This window comes from Megascapheus bottae, chromosome 12, assembly GCF_031878675.1.
Source record: "Megascapheus bottae isolate mThoBot1 chromosome 12, mThoBot2.hap1, whole genome shotgun sequence".
NCBI lineage: Eukaryota > Metazoa > Chordata > Mammalia > Rodentia > Geomyidae > Megascapheus > Megascapheus bottae.
Window position 1 is genome coordinate 29,725,629 of NC_143520.1, and position 14,304 is coordinate 29,739,932.

Here is a 14,304-nt window from a genome sequence, read left to right on the forward strand (position 1 = left end):
CGAAGACCCAGGTTTGACTTCTTGGTACCACATTTATAGGAAAAGCCAGAAGTGGGACTGTGGCTTAAGTGGTAGCGCTCTAGCCTTGAAAAAGCCCAAGGACAGTGCTCAGGCTCTGAGTTCAAGCTCTGGCAAAAAAAAAAAAATGAAGCCATAAGAATGGCTTATACTTTCTCAAGCTTCTAAACATAAGGAAAGCAACTTTGTATCACTTAGTAAGATCTGTGCAAAATTCATGGCTTTAGTGGCAAAGTAAATAATAAAAATGGTAATAATTTTGCGATGGCCAGATAAATATATGGAAAAGTATAATATCTGGCAATATTTCCAACTTTAGGTACTTCTTGATGTTACAATAAACAAAGCACAGTTTAAAAAAAACAAAAACAAAACAATCTATTCCATCTTTGCATGTTAATTTCTCCTTTGGCTTCTTTTTGGGGGGTGAGGAATCGTAGGGCCTAAACTCTGGGCCTGGACGCTCGCTGACCCTGAGCTCTTCAGCTCAAGGCTACCACCCTACCCCTGGGCCTGGGCATTTTTCCTGAGCTCTTTAGCTGAAGGCTACTGCCCCACTTTCGGTTTTCTAGTGATTAATTGGAAAGAAGAGTGTCCTGGTCTTTAATGCCCTGGCTGGCTTTGAACCTCAATCCTCAAATTTCAACATCCTGAGTAGTTAGGATTACAGGCATGAGCCACTGCACCCAGTCCCTTTGGCTTCTTCTTGGAGCTACAATTGTGTTAGCTTTTCACTGACTTATTGGGCATCCCTTTAATAAAAAAGTTGCAATGGTATTCTATCAAAATACTTAACATAAACAAACATAGGTTTGCCACCTTTGAAAACTATTTTTCACAATTTTTAAGTATTCTTAAACATATGCAAAAGAGCAAAGGATTAAATTATTGAAATGAATATATGATTGGAGAACTCATATAAAAATGAAATGCCAAATTAAAAATATATATATAAAACCTGAAAGATTAAAAAAAACAAATGAAGAAAACCAAACCAACTGCTGCAACTGTATTGTGAAATGGTTACCTTGGGAAGAATAAGAGGACACTCCAAGCCACACTTGCAGGTTCCATCAGTAAGCAGGTACGTTTTAACCTGCTCCAAGCAAGATAACAAAGACCCACTGGGACTGTAAAAATAGTTTAAAAATATCAGGAAATAGGATTTACAGCACATTATATTTTTAAAAATGAACATTTTACAGTCCTACTGTCCTTCACAAGATACTATTTTCCCACTACGGTAAAAACATTTTGACAATAGTACATTAGCTACTAAATTATACGCTTTATCACCATTACTCTTTCTTTGAACCCAAATATTTCTCAGAGAATACAGATCTTCATTAAATAAAAAATCCCTACAGTTTTTTGAAAATTAGGATGGGAAAAATACTACTATTAAAGCAGGCAAGAAAGGAACAAGAAAACTGTAGAAGTAATCGCTATTACCTTAAATTACAAGATTTACTTTGCAAGCTATTTCAGGAAAAACTGAACTTCAGATACATTTTAAATTTCAAACCAGTGTCATGAAGTCTACCAAAGTATGAGTTAGTAAGTTCTTCCCTGTTTTCCTCAGAGTGAATGTGGTCCAAGTCAAGGTAAACTGCACAGTCAACTCTTACAGAGAGCGAGGAAAAAACAGACTGCAAAAATATGGGAAACTTTTGAGGGAATAGTCTTAGGTGGCCAAGAGGTCAGGTCCTAGAGCTGGTAACTGAGTAGGTGTAAATTATGTGAATTATGTGACTTTTTTTTGCCAGTCCCGGGGCTTGAACTCAGGGCCTGAGCACTGTCCTTGGGCTTTCTCAATGTTAGAACTCTACCACTTGAGCCACAGCACCACTTCTAGTTTTTTCTATATATATGGTATTGAGGAATCAAACCTGGGTCTTCATGCATGCCAGGCAAGCACTCTACCAGTAGGCCAAACTCTCAGCCCAATATGAATATTGACTAACTTCAATTACAAGATAAAGGTAATACTTCAGGAAATAATGTGTTGAACTTTTATTTATAAGGAGGATTAACTTAAAGTGTGCAATTTGCATTTTAGAACTGTTATTAGTAGGTGATGTTACAACTTAGTATTATTTGCATACAGTGCATCAAAACTATTATATAATCTTTCGTTGAAAAGATCCTTTATTTATGATAAAAGAAAGATCTTTTTATTTATGATGAGAAAGCCCAAGGCTAGCAACCAGGCCCTAGTTCAAGACCCAGGACTGACAAAATATCTTTTATTCATGAATATGTAGTATACTCTTTACATAAGCCTTTGATCAAATCCATTTAGAATTAGTATTTTCTATATCATATTCATTTGTTTTTGTGCTGGTCCTAGGACTTGAACTCATGATAATAGGTACTTCCCCTGAGTTTCTTTTGCTCAAGGTTAGAGTTCTACCACACGAGCCTTGTCTCCACTTCTAGGTTTTGGTAATTTATTGGAGATAAGATTCTCACAGACTTTCCTGCCTATGCTGCCTTCCAAGAATGATTCTCAGATCTTAACCTGCTAGGTAGCTAGGATTACAGGTATGAACCAGTGATGACCCACTGGGAGTAGTAACTTTGTCCATATAAATGCAATTCATATTCTTTTTTAGGAGGGGGTGGGTCAGCAGTTTGAACTCTGGGCCTGGCGCTGTCCCTGAGCTCTTCAGGTCAAGGCTACCGCCCAACCCCTAAAGCGTCAGCCCCACAGCTGAGCTGTGTTGGACCAGTGATCCTCAGATCCCAGCCTCCTGAGTAGCTAGGATTACAGGCATGAGCCACTGTACCCTGCCGCAATTTATATTTTGTCCACAGAGAGAAACATGAGTGATTAGGCACAAAGAAATCTAAAAGAAGAAACTTGGCTTGGTCAAATTATTTATGCTATTTTATGTGATATGCAAAGAATAATAAATCCCATATTTTAGATTGGAGTTCTAGAACAACAGACAGGAAAAAAAAAAGATATTTTAGGAGCCAGATGCCAGTGGTTCATGGTTGTAATCCTAGCTACTCAGTAGGTTGAGTTCAAGCCCCACCACAGACCAAAAAAAAAAAAGGAGATAGTTTTGGAAGTCTGATTAATTAAAAAGATAAAGGTTCAAAAATGCATGTTAGTGATTTTTCACATGATTAATGAATTTGGGGAAAAGAAACTGCTGTGAATTTTTCTTAAAAGAAAGTTATGAACTGAATCCTAAAGAAATTCAATTGAAGTATAAAACATGAAATGAATCCTTAAGTTCTATCAGAGTACTCCAATCTCCTCAAGATACTTCCTCTCAGCCTGCTGGAAGTTTTCCTTCAGTTGGAGATTTTACTTTTGGGAGTAATAATTAAGGCAAAAATAGTTGCAAGTTTAATGTATAAAGAATAAAAGTTTAAAGTAAAGGAGATTGCAAACAGGTGAAATTTAAAGTTAGCATCAATGTTACCCTAAAGCAAGAGCAGTTAGATAGCAACCTAAAAGTTAAAATCAAAATGAGAAGGGAATTACAGAATGTGGGTTAGATTTCTACACAGATTCAAGTAGTAATTTCATTGGCTACATAAAATCAAGCCAGACCTATGCTGACTCAATTCAACTCAAAACCCTTTTATCTTATCTGGCCAAGTTTGTTTCCAAAGTAATTCTCAGAAAGCAGTTTTGGATTTGGAGAATTCATACTACCAGGCAAAGAAGTGTCGTCAGACTTAGAAAAAACATGATCAATGCAACTGACAGATCCTTGGATTTTAGCTCGGTTTGTGGTTCTTAGACTTGGTTTTTGGTCACAGCAATGTGAAAAGGTGAAGTTTTTAAAAAAAACTTCTCAAGACTTAAAGTTATTTGCTCCAAATTGAATATATGTTTTTTTCTTTACAAACTTGAACATAAATGCAAACATGTACCAGCAGCATTTTTCTGTATTATATTAAAAGACAGTATCTTTGTCCATTGATTAGCCACACTGACAATAGGGACACTTTGAAAAGATTATTTCTGTGGTCTCCCCCACTTTATTTACAATGGAATGATGTCCTCACATTTCTTGCTTTCTTATCATTTTATCCTTTTAATACAGAGTGCATTTTTACTATTTCAGAAGGAAGAAATTTATTGCCAAAGAATTTCAACTAGTAGTTAAATTTGCTTCAAGAATTACCTTACATAAAGCAACCCAAAATTTGAACTGAATTTCTGAGTTGATACAGCTTGAAATCCTTTAGACTTACTTATACAACAGAAAAATATCTCATTCATATAAATATTATCTTTGCAGAACTAAGAATTCTACTGAAGCTGGGCTATAAATAGCCAAACTGACAGTGATAACATCAGTTTTATGGGATAATTTAGTATCTAAAAAATGCTGTCTATTCTTAATAGTTCTTATAAATTACATCTTAAAACTAAACATATTCTGTCCTTGTATATATTTGTTGAAAAACTACAAAGTAATGAACTTACATATCAACTACTTAATGAGATGAGACTGTCTTGCTAATAGTTTATTTATTCTTTCAACTTGTTCTACAGAGATACATGCCATCAAAATGTAAAAGTGAGAGCATTTGTGTGATTTTTTTCTTTTTACTGGTAAGAATGAAGAGCTCATTCTATTGTGACTTTCTTTTTTGTTTTTACCAACAGATGCAAGAAATAAATTAAAAACTACAAAAAGAGGAAGTTATTTTTAGATAATATCAGGCAATTAAGTGTAATAATTAAGAAAGCCTATAAAGAAAAACACATTAGGGCCAGGAGTGTGGCCTGGTGGTAGAGGGCTTGCCTAGCATGCACAAAGCCCTGGGTTCTATTTCTTAATATCACATACTCAGAAAAAAACAGACTTAAGCCGTAGAGCACTAAAAAAAAACAGACTTAAGCCGTAGAGCACTAGCCTTGAGAAAGCCTGTTAGGGACAGTGCTCAGTCCCTGAGTTCAGGCCTCAGGACTGGCAAAACAAAATAAAACACAACACAACACATTAGTATTATAAAATACTGTAGTAGGTTTAAATTACTTGAAAGGACAAGGCGATGCTATTGATGATATTGGGTGTATTTCAGCATTTTACGTTCTCTTGTGAATGTATTAACAACACTTGTTTTTTTCTTTTTTGTAGAAGTCATCATATTTTTCCTTAGTATAGAAAACAAAATGACACCTTATGTAAACACAAATAACGCAAAAAAAAACCCCTCTCATGTGATCTTACACCGCAAAACAGTACAGAATTTGTTTTTTAAAAAACCTTGTATAGCTCTAGCACAGAAACTGATTCAAATTTATGAGATGCATGTCTGTCACAGTATTTTGTTCCCTCAAATAAGTACAGATTCTGCCTCCTTGGAACTGCAACTATGGCTGTAACTCAGGTAATAAATGAGGGCTCACCTGACATAAAGCACTCCATTTTGATCCACGCGACGCTGCCAACCCACGGGAACTTGAATAGCTGGAAGACCTCCTTCCTTGTCCCCTCCGTCACACTCTTTGCCTCCATTCATTTTCTGTGTCTGCTTGGGTCTCTCCAAAGATATCAACACTAAGATGATATCCTTATGTTATCCAGCATGATGGCCTTCAAAAATGGGCCAATGCAGCACAGTTTTTTCTAGCCTGTACAAAATGCATTGGGAAGCTTCGGCTCAGTTTGGAACCAAGTCCTTGAAATCTGCCATTGTGAAATGATCAGTTTCCCATTATAATCTACATTAAAACACCATTGTTTAATTCCTAGCCATGATCTACTTGAGTAAAAATGAGTGATTCCAACTAAGGAAAATCATACTTCACCACTTCTGGTACCTCTTGTGAGTGGGGGAAGGAGGAGTGTAAAGTTTTTAGTTGTAAATTTTGTCTTGAACCTTGATGCTGGACTAAAATAACCTCTACTGTTTCAAGCCTGGTCTCATTTTTACAGTGTGAGTCAGTTAATATTTCCAGGTACTACCGCATTCATAGGCCACTTTCTTTAAACTTTCTATATATCTTCCAATCTGAATCCAGGGTGTTGCAGGTTGATTGAGCTGATGTTTTCATGACTTCAAAATTCCAATAATGCCTGAAACATATGTAAATATGTAAAAACTGCATATTTAATGTTGAAATTTGAGACACTGTAGAGAATAAAAACGTAAGTGTACTCAACTACTTAGATACATTTTTTGCCACCAAAACCCCATGTGAATATGGACTTGTTTTCTTCTAACAAATCTCCTTACTCTAGTTAAGCCAGTTTTCTTAGTCTTCAACATACACATCTAGTTACTAGAGAAAGGCTAAAAATTATGGCATTTTATACATACATACATATATGTATGCTCAAATATGAACACAGAGTATCTTTCTAACTTGAAATAAAAACATCCTTATCACCTCTTATGACATATCATCCAGAAAATTCTAAATTCAATCACTTTCTAATCAGTCTTTAAAACTGTATACAGCTATGTTTCAATGTTCTTTTTGTGTATGTGTTGATATTAGGGCCTGAACTCAGCACCTCATGTTCTCACTCATGTTTGACACTCCCCTAATTGAGCTGGGTCTCCCAGCCCAGCTTTTTGCTGATTAATTGCAGATGTTATCTTACAGACTTCTGCCCTAGCTGGTTTGATTCTTCATTCAGCCTTCTGGGTAGTGAGTATTACAGGACTAAGCCACTGGTGACTGTGCTTGATTCAATGTTTTATCCTATTTATATAGGCCTAAAGAAGGTAGAGCTTTTTCTTTTTAAAGGAAAAGGTTTTCCATTTATAATACACATTGTATTACATATACAAACATAAAACAAGGTTTTCTTTCAATTCTAGTAAATATGAATGAGAAGTGGTTTATAATCAGGATTTTACCAAATCCCTTCTGTTTTGGAGCATTCCCTTATCCTTTTATTCATTCACAGGTACTATTTACAGAAGTCATGCCAGATGAGACAACAGTTATCAGTGCCACAAAAAGGTAGAACAAGTGTAAACAAATACAACAGTGGGGGCCGGGAGTTTGGCCTCATGGTAGAGTGCTTGTCTAGCATGCAGGAAGACCGAGTTTGATTCCTCAGTACAACGTACACAGAAAAAGCCAGAAGTGATGCTGTAGCTCAAGTGGTAGAGAAAGCCCGAGGATAGTGTTCAGGCCTGAGTTCAAGCCCAGGACTGGCAAAAAAAAAATACAACAGTGGTACTCTCTAGACACTAAGTGGAAAATGAACTGTTGGGGACTGGAGAGAAAAACCAGGGGACAGCAACGGAAGTGATATGGTTCCAGAAGAATTGTACTCATTACCTGATTCATGTAACTGTAACCCCTCTGTATACCAACTATACAATAACAATTTTTAAAAAAAGAAATCACTGGATCAAGGCAGCAGCCTTTTTAATAGCTCCTGGCTTTCAGCATAGTCTTAATACTAGTAATGATTTGAATTTTGTTAAAAAATATATGTAAAAGTGAATAAACCCATTGCTTTAATAAAAAAAGTTATCAGTGCCAGTGTGGAATATTTATAGAAGCCATCTCAATGGAGACATTAAATTAAAAAAAGGCAAGTATATTAAATACTGTGGAAAAAGTGGTGTCATGGCAGTGTGATGTTGTTAACAAGCCATTCATTGATCAATTGTGTAGTCACACTAAACTGCACTAAAAGATGAAAAAAAGAATACCCTAGTGTTATGTGAGTGTTACATGTGGATTGTGATAAAAATCATTTTAGTGACAGGATCATTCATTGATTCAAAAAAAGGCATACTATAAATAACTGATATGGAAACCATGATGGTAGGCTTTAGAAAACTGTCTTAAATGACTTAAGATTCCTATGATGTCTTAAATTGGTTTCATTTCATTAAGCTTCAATGTTAATGTATCTTCAGTAATATCAATGTACATTTCCACAAAATTAAATGGGATAAAGAAAAACATAGCTATTTAATCTACATTCTAAATGACAATATATTTAAGTTGAACTTGATATTTTTTTCTTTTTTCTAATCTCTTCATTTGAGAAGGTGGAAATTACCTCATAGTAAAGTGAAAGACAATTATATATTCATGTACTTAGGCTTACTTGTAGTTCTGGGACTGAGACAGGTTAAGAGTTCTGTAATAAATCACATACAGGACTCACTTATGAAACCCAGGAACTGTGTTTATGAGTATGATGTTGTCAGGCAATGCAAAAAGTAGTAAAAATATACTGGGAGACAATTTAGGATATAAAAAAGGAACCAAGTAGTTAACAGTCCCAATGAGGTATCAAGGGGGTGATCAGTATCAGCAGGCCCACTCCACTCACAAGCCTAACTTTATTTCTGAATTCCTCTCACTGGACTTTTGACCATGGCTTCCACTGTTCATGTTTAGTCACCTTTCATTTAACACTTATAAAGCAGCTCCTATGTACTAGGCACTGGACGAGGGATACAGAGATGATAACTGGTATGGTGTTGATGTCTTCTCAAAAGTCACAGGTTAAAATTCTAACCTTATAGTGACTTTACTTGGAGGTGATTATTTTGGGATTACTTTGTCACCCCTCAAAAATAGGATTAGTGCCCTTAGAAAAGATTATGAGAATGGTGGAATGTTTGCCTACCATGCACGAGGACCCAGGTTCAATTCCTTGGTACCACATACATAGAAAAAGCCAGAAGTGGTGCTGTGGCTCAAGTGGTAGAGCAGTAGCCTTGAGAAAGCCCAAGGACAGTGCTCAGACCCTGAGTTCAAGCCCCAGGACTGTAAAAAAAAAAAGATCCTGAAAGATACTACTTCTATTATATAAGTTCACAGTGAAAAGAAGCCACCTATGAATCAGGAAGTGAGCTCTCACTGGACATGAGATTTGCTAATGTATTAATTTTGGATTTCTCAGTGTCTAGAATTGCAGAAATAAGTTTCCATTTGTATAAAAGCCATCCAGGGCTAGGAAGGTGGCTTAGTGGTACAGTACTTGCCTAACATGCACAAAACTCTGTGATTGATTCCTCAGTGCTACATAAACAGAAAAAAACTGAAGTGGCTCTGTGGTTCAAGTGGTAGTGTTAGCCTTGAACAAAAAGAAGCTCAGGGACAGCTCTTAGGCCCTCAGTTCAAGCCTCAGGATTGGCAAAAATATTAAATAAATAAAATCACCATTTAGATTAAGGTATTTTACTAGAATATGGTACTACTGTATCCACAATAGACTGTAATGTTTTTTTATTAAAGAGCCACCCAGTATAGAAGTTCAAGACAAAAAATAAAAGCTGAACTGTACTTTTCTTCACATGTCTCTGAGATTCCACTTCACCCCAGTTAGAATGGCCATTATCAAGAAAACTAGTAACAACAGATTCTGCAGGGATGTGGCCAAAAGGGAACACCACTCTACCACTGGTGGGAATGTAAACGGGTTCAGTTACACTGGAAAGCAGTATGGAGGTTCCTCAAAAGAGTAAACATAGAGCTCTCCTATGACCCAGCAATTCCACTGCTGGTCATTTACCAAATGACCACAGACAAGACCAAACTAAACCTACCAGCATAACCATGTCCTCTGTAGTATTATTTACCACAGCCAAGATATGGAACCAACCCAGATGCCCTTTAGTAGATGAATGAAGAAAATATGACATACATTCGCAATGGAACTCTATGCTTTCATCAGAAAGAATGACATTGCCCCATTTGTAAGGAAATGGAAAGTCCTGGAAAAATTATAATAAGCAAAGCAAGGTTTTCCTCATTTGCAATAACTATGTTTATGATATTCTTAGCAGAGCATCAAAATATCTCAAGAGTAGTTACACATAACCATATAAAATGACGCGTAGCAAAATGAACTCCAAGAAATAGATATAAGAGGTTTTTATAATGTGTTGTTTACGGTTCTTTCTTTGTTATTCCTTTGATTTATGCCCTGTTGTCACTGTTTTTGATTTCTGTATCCTTGTATATAAGTCTATCAAATTTATGGAAGGGCAGGGGAATCACAGAAACAGCGGGACAAAGAGTAAACCGATGCAACAGTGACATAGACACTATTTTGGAAATGAACTTTACAACTTGGTGAGGGTGTGGGAGGTTGTTGGGGGAGAAGCAGAGAAAATGAAGGCGAGGGTAACACTTCAAAAAGAAACATTAATGTAACTGTAACCCCTCTGTACATCATGTTTACAAAAAATAAGAATTTATAATTATAAAAAACTTGAATTATAACCTGAATGCAGAATAATTCCTGGAAATATTGATATAATTTAGTCATTTGGTTTTAGAAACTTTACAGCACACAGAAACTGAATTTAGTAATAATCAACATGATGTATCACCATTGTAAACTTAAAATAAAAACATCTTCAGGGTTTTTTTTTTTTTTTTTGGCCAGTACTAGAACTTGAACACAGGGCCTGGGTTCTGTCTCTGAGCTTCTTTGTGCTTAACACTAATGTTGTACCACTGGTATTTCGGAGAGAGAGGGGGGGGGGAGGGAGGGAGGGAGGGAGGGAGAGTGAGAGAGCAAGAGAGAGAGAGAGAGAGAGAGAGAGAGAGAGAGAGAGAGAGAGAGAGAGAGAGAGAGAGAGAGAGAGAGAGAGAGAGAGAGAGAGTTGTTCTGAGGCGTAAACTCAGGGCTTGGGCACTGTCCCTGAGCTCTTTTGCTCAAGTCTAATGCTCTATCATTTGAGCCACAGTTTGATTTCTGGCTTTGTTTGCTGGTTAATTGGAGAAAGAGTCTCAAGGATTTTTTTTCTTGCCCAGGCTGGTTTTGAACCATGATTCTCAGATGTCAGTCTCCTCAGTAGCTAAGATTACAGGTATGAACCAGTAGTACCTGGCTCTAAATTAAATACCTTAAAGGACTGGGAAAAATTTTCTTTTCAGAGCCATTCTCCTCTCTTTTACTCTAGATGTGACCACTATCAAAATTCTGGTCTGTATTGCTCCTATGTTGTTTTATTTGTTTTTGGCCAGTCCTGGACCTTGAACTCAAGGCCTGAGCACTGTTCTTGAGCTTTCTCAAGGCTAGAGCTCTACCACTTGAGCCACAGTACCACTTCTGGCTTTTTCTATGTATGTGGTACCGAGGAATAGAACCTGGGCCTTTGTGTATGCTAGGCGAGCACTCTACCACTAGGCCAAACTCCCGGTGCCTAATTCCTATTTTTTTATTTGTTTGGTTTTAAGCTTGAATTATCATGTGTTTTAAAATGTTACATAATTCTAAAACTTAATTTTTCCACTCTTTCAAAACAATATTTATTCGGGTGCTGGTGTCTCACGCCTGTGAGCTATTCAGGAGGCTGAGATCTGAGGACCACGGTTCAAAGCCAGCCTGGGCACAAAAAATCCGTGAGACTCTTATCTCCAATTAGCCACCAGAAAACTGGAAGTGGTGCTGTGGCTCAAGTGGTAGAGCACTAGCCTTGAGCTGAGAAGCTCAGGGACAGTGCCCAGGCTCAGAATTCAGGCCTCACAACTGACAAAAAACAAACAAATGAAAAACCTCAACAAGCATGCATGAAGACCTGGGTTCGTTTCCTTGGTACCACATACATAGAAAAAAAGCCAGAAATGGTGCTGTGGCTCAAGTGGTAGAGCTCTAGCCTTGAGAATGTCCAAGGACAGTGCTCAGGCCCTGAGTTCAAACCCAGGACTGGCAAAAACAAAAACAAAAATGACAACAAAAACAAAACTCATTTTTACTAGCAATCTTAGTTGTCCAATGGGAGTTTCATTGTAACATTTCCATGTATGTTTATAGCGTACTCTGATCAAACATACTCTCTTCCATCTTTCTCCTTTGTCCTCCTTCCTATCTTAAAACACTGTAGACACGTTTCAATGCTCTATTTTCATACATGTATATAAAATTCTTCAAATATATTCACCCTCTTCTACTTTTTCTGTCCTAACTCAGTTGCACCTACCCCTAAACATAAACATGATCTAGCACTCATCTGATAAAGTGGATGCTATTCTAAAAAGATTTTTATATGGTATTTCATACCTACACATATATTGATCATTAAGCAGAATAACTTTTACTCTTTTACATTACTCTATTACTCTTTCCCATTCCCTTCCCATTCTATTATCCAGTGGCTTTTAGTGAGTTTTCTTATACCATTTTCATACATAGAGGTAATATATAGTGATATTATTTACCCACTACTATTCTCTTTTCCTCTTGTCCCCCCTACCCCAATCTCTCAAAACAGTCCCATGTATGTGTATAGACATACACACATATATTACATAGATGCATATGTATATCTTTTAGGTCCAGCTTCCACATGTGAGGGAAAAAATCTTTTGCAACTTGCTTTTAAAAGAGTCAACAGTGCTTTACAGGATGTTTTTGTTGAGGTTTAACCATATCAATATGTCTATACAAGTACATAGATATGTCTCTTGCAGATCTAAAGATCCATTCCATTAATTTTAAATATCTCATTGGTATTCTAATGTATCACTCTGTCACTTTTCTTCTGTTTATTTTTTATTGTTGAGGTGCTGTACAGAGGGATTACAGTTACATTCCTCAGGTAGTGGGTACATTACTTCTTGAACATTGTTACTCCTTCTCATGTTTTCTCCAACTTTCAATCCCTGCACCCCTCCCACTCATCATGTTTTTCCTTTACCTTCCCTTTTTCAAATAAACAAATAGACCTATATACAATATACCCAGTACCAAAGAGAGATACAGTAACAACATGAGATAAACCTTAAGGGGAAAAGAAAAGAAATAGCTTTACATAGTACATTAAGAACAACAATCACAAATATAAACCTCTTGTTTCCATATCCTGGAGTTCATTTCACTTAGCCTCATCCTATGTGGATATATGTACATAGCTTTTGAGCTATTATGATCCTCTATTAGGAGAATCCTAAACTCTCCACCACTTTTCATGAACTGGCAGACTGAGGATATTAATTTTGGGTTGTAGAGGTTGCCCATTTTCAACAGTTCAGACCCTGAAATTGCTCTTCAAATGAATCATACTGATTCATAATATTTTACATACATAAATGTGTGTATTTTTTTCTTTGTGAATATTTTGTAGGGATCCATCAGATACTTGAAAATTATTTGTAACTTTTTGTCTTGGAGCTGTTTTAAGTGACATTAGATATTTTTCCAAAATATAAGTTTTTAATGCTGGATGGGTTGATAGATTTTTATTTTTTTTTATTTTTTGCCAATCCTGGGCTTGGACTTTCTCAAGGCCAGAGCTCTACCACTTGAGTCTCAGCACCACTTCCGGCATTTTTTCTAGGTATATGGTACCAAGGAATCAAACCCAGGTCACGTTGCATGCAAGGCAAGCACTCTACCACTAGGCCAAACTCCTGGCCCTTATTTGATAGATTTTTAAACTTATTTATTTTCATCTATTTTATGGTCCCTGAGCTCTTCAGCTCAAGGCTACCACCATACCCCTTGAGCCAAGCTCCACTTCCCATTTTTTTTTTCAAGCAAAATGTGAATTTTATTTTTGTAAATTTTGTGTGGGCAATCTGATTTTTATTTTTTTTAACTTTCTTTTTTCTTTTTATTGTAATTAATAGAAGGGTTACATAATACTCACCAGATAGAAGGTGAACTACTTAACAAATGGGGATAAGAATCTCAGGTCCTTTTGTACCCGGGCTGACTTTGAACCTTGATCCTCAGTCCTCAGCCTCTTGTGTAGTTAGGATTACAGGTGTGAGCCACAGAGCTTGGCCCTGATAATTATCTCTTAAGTAGGCTAATTATCAAAGCTGCCATTAGGTTTCATTTTTATAGTTTTTATAATAAAAACTGCACTATTTCTTCTGTATTCCAAATTCAAAACTTTAAAATTTCTCTGCTTTAAAACTACTACATACTCTACAAATCTTCCCTTCTCTCTGAAACTTGGTTTACCTTCATTAAAGTCCAACAAAAACAGAGTAGAAAAGATACTGTGTTATGAAAGCTACCTGTATCTCACTAATGCTCAGGTCTCAGCAGAGACCTAATGTTTTGGACTTAAGTTTGTATTTACTTATATATAATTCTATAACAATCCCAATAAAAGTAAGAACTATTACATGGTTTTGCACATGTTTTCTGATAGAGTTATGTCTCACAATTCCACCAATATTTTTATTTTTCCTGATGTTTTTCAATTGTAAATTGGCTCTTGGTGAATTGAATTTTAGTGACTTGATTTTCTTTTTTGCAATGTCTTCTTTTTGCCATTCAAAGTTCAATTTAAATGTTCTCTGGAAAACTATAATGTAAACCCAAGGCACTCTCATATACTGTTAATTCACTGATAATTCTTATT

The 14,304-nt window shown here is 36.3% G+C and overlaps 1 protein-coding gene across 4 annotated transcripts in view; it reads right to left on the minus strand.

The window, feature by feature from the left end:
* Mbd5 (methyl-CpG binding domain protein 5) overlaps positions 1-14,304 on the minus strand; it is a 142,061-nt gene that overhangs the window by 59,624 nt on the left and 68,133 nt on the right. For all 4 annotated transcript variants that reach the window (XR_016537261.1, XM_090342858.1, XM_090342856.1 and 1 more), the window contains exons 3-4: positions 5,402-6,071; positions 1,046-1,148 (exon numbers count right to left, since the gene is read on the minus strand). Coding sequence is in view for 3 of the 4 variants with exons in the window: in XM_090342858.1 (XP_090198984.1) it covers positions 1,046-1,148; positions 5,402-5,514 (216 nt within the window). In the remaining variant the exon portion in view is untranslated. The remainder of the gene's footprint in view (positions 1-1,045; positions 1,149-5,401; positions 6,072-14,304) is intronic.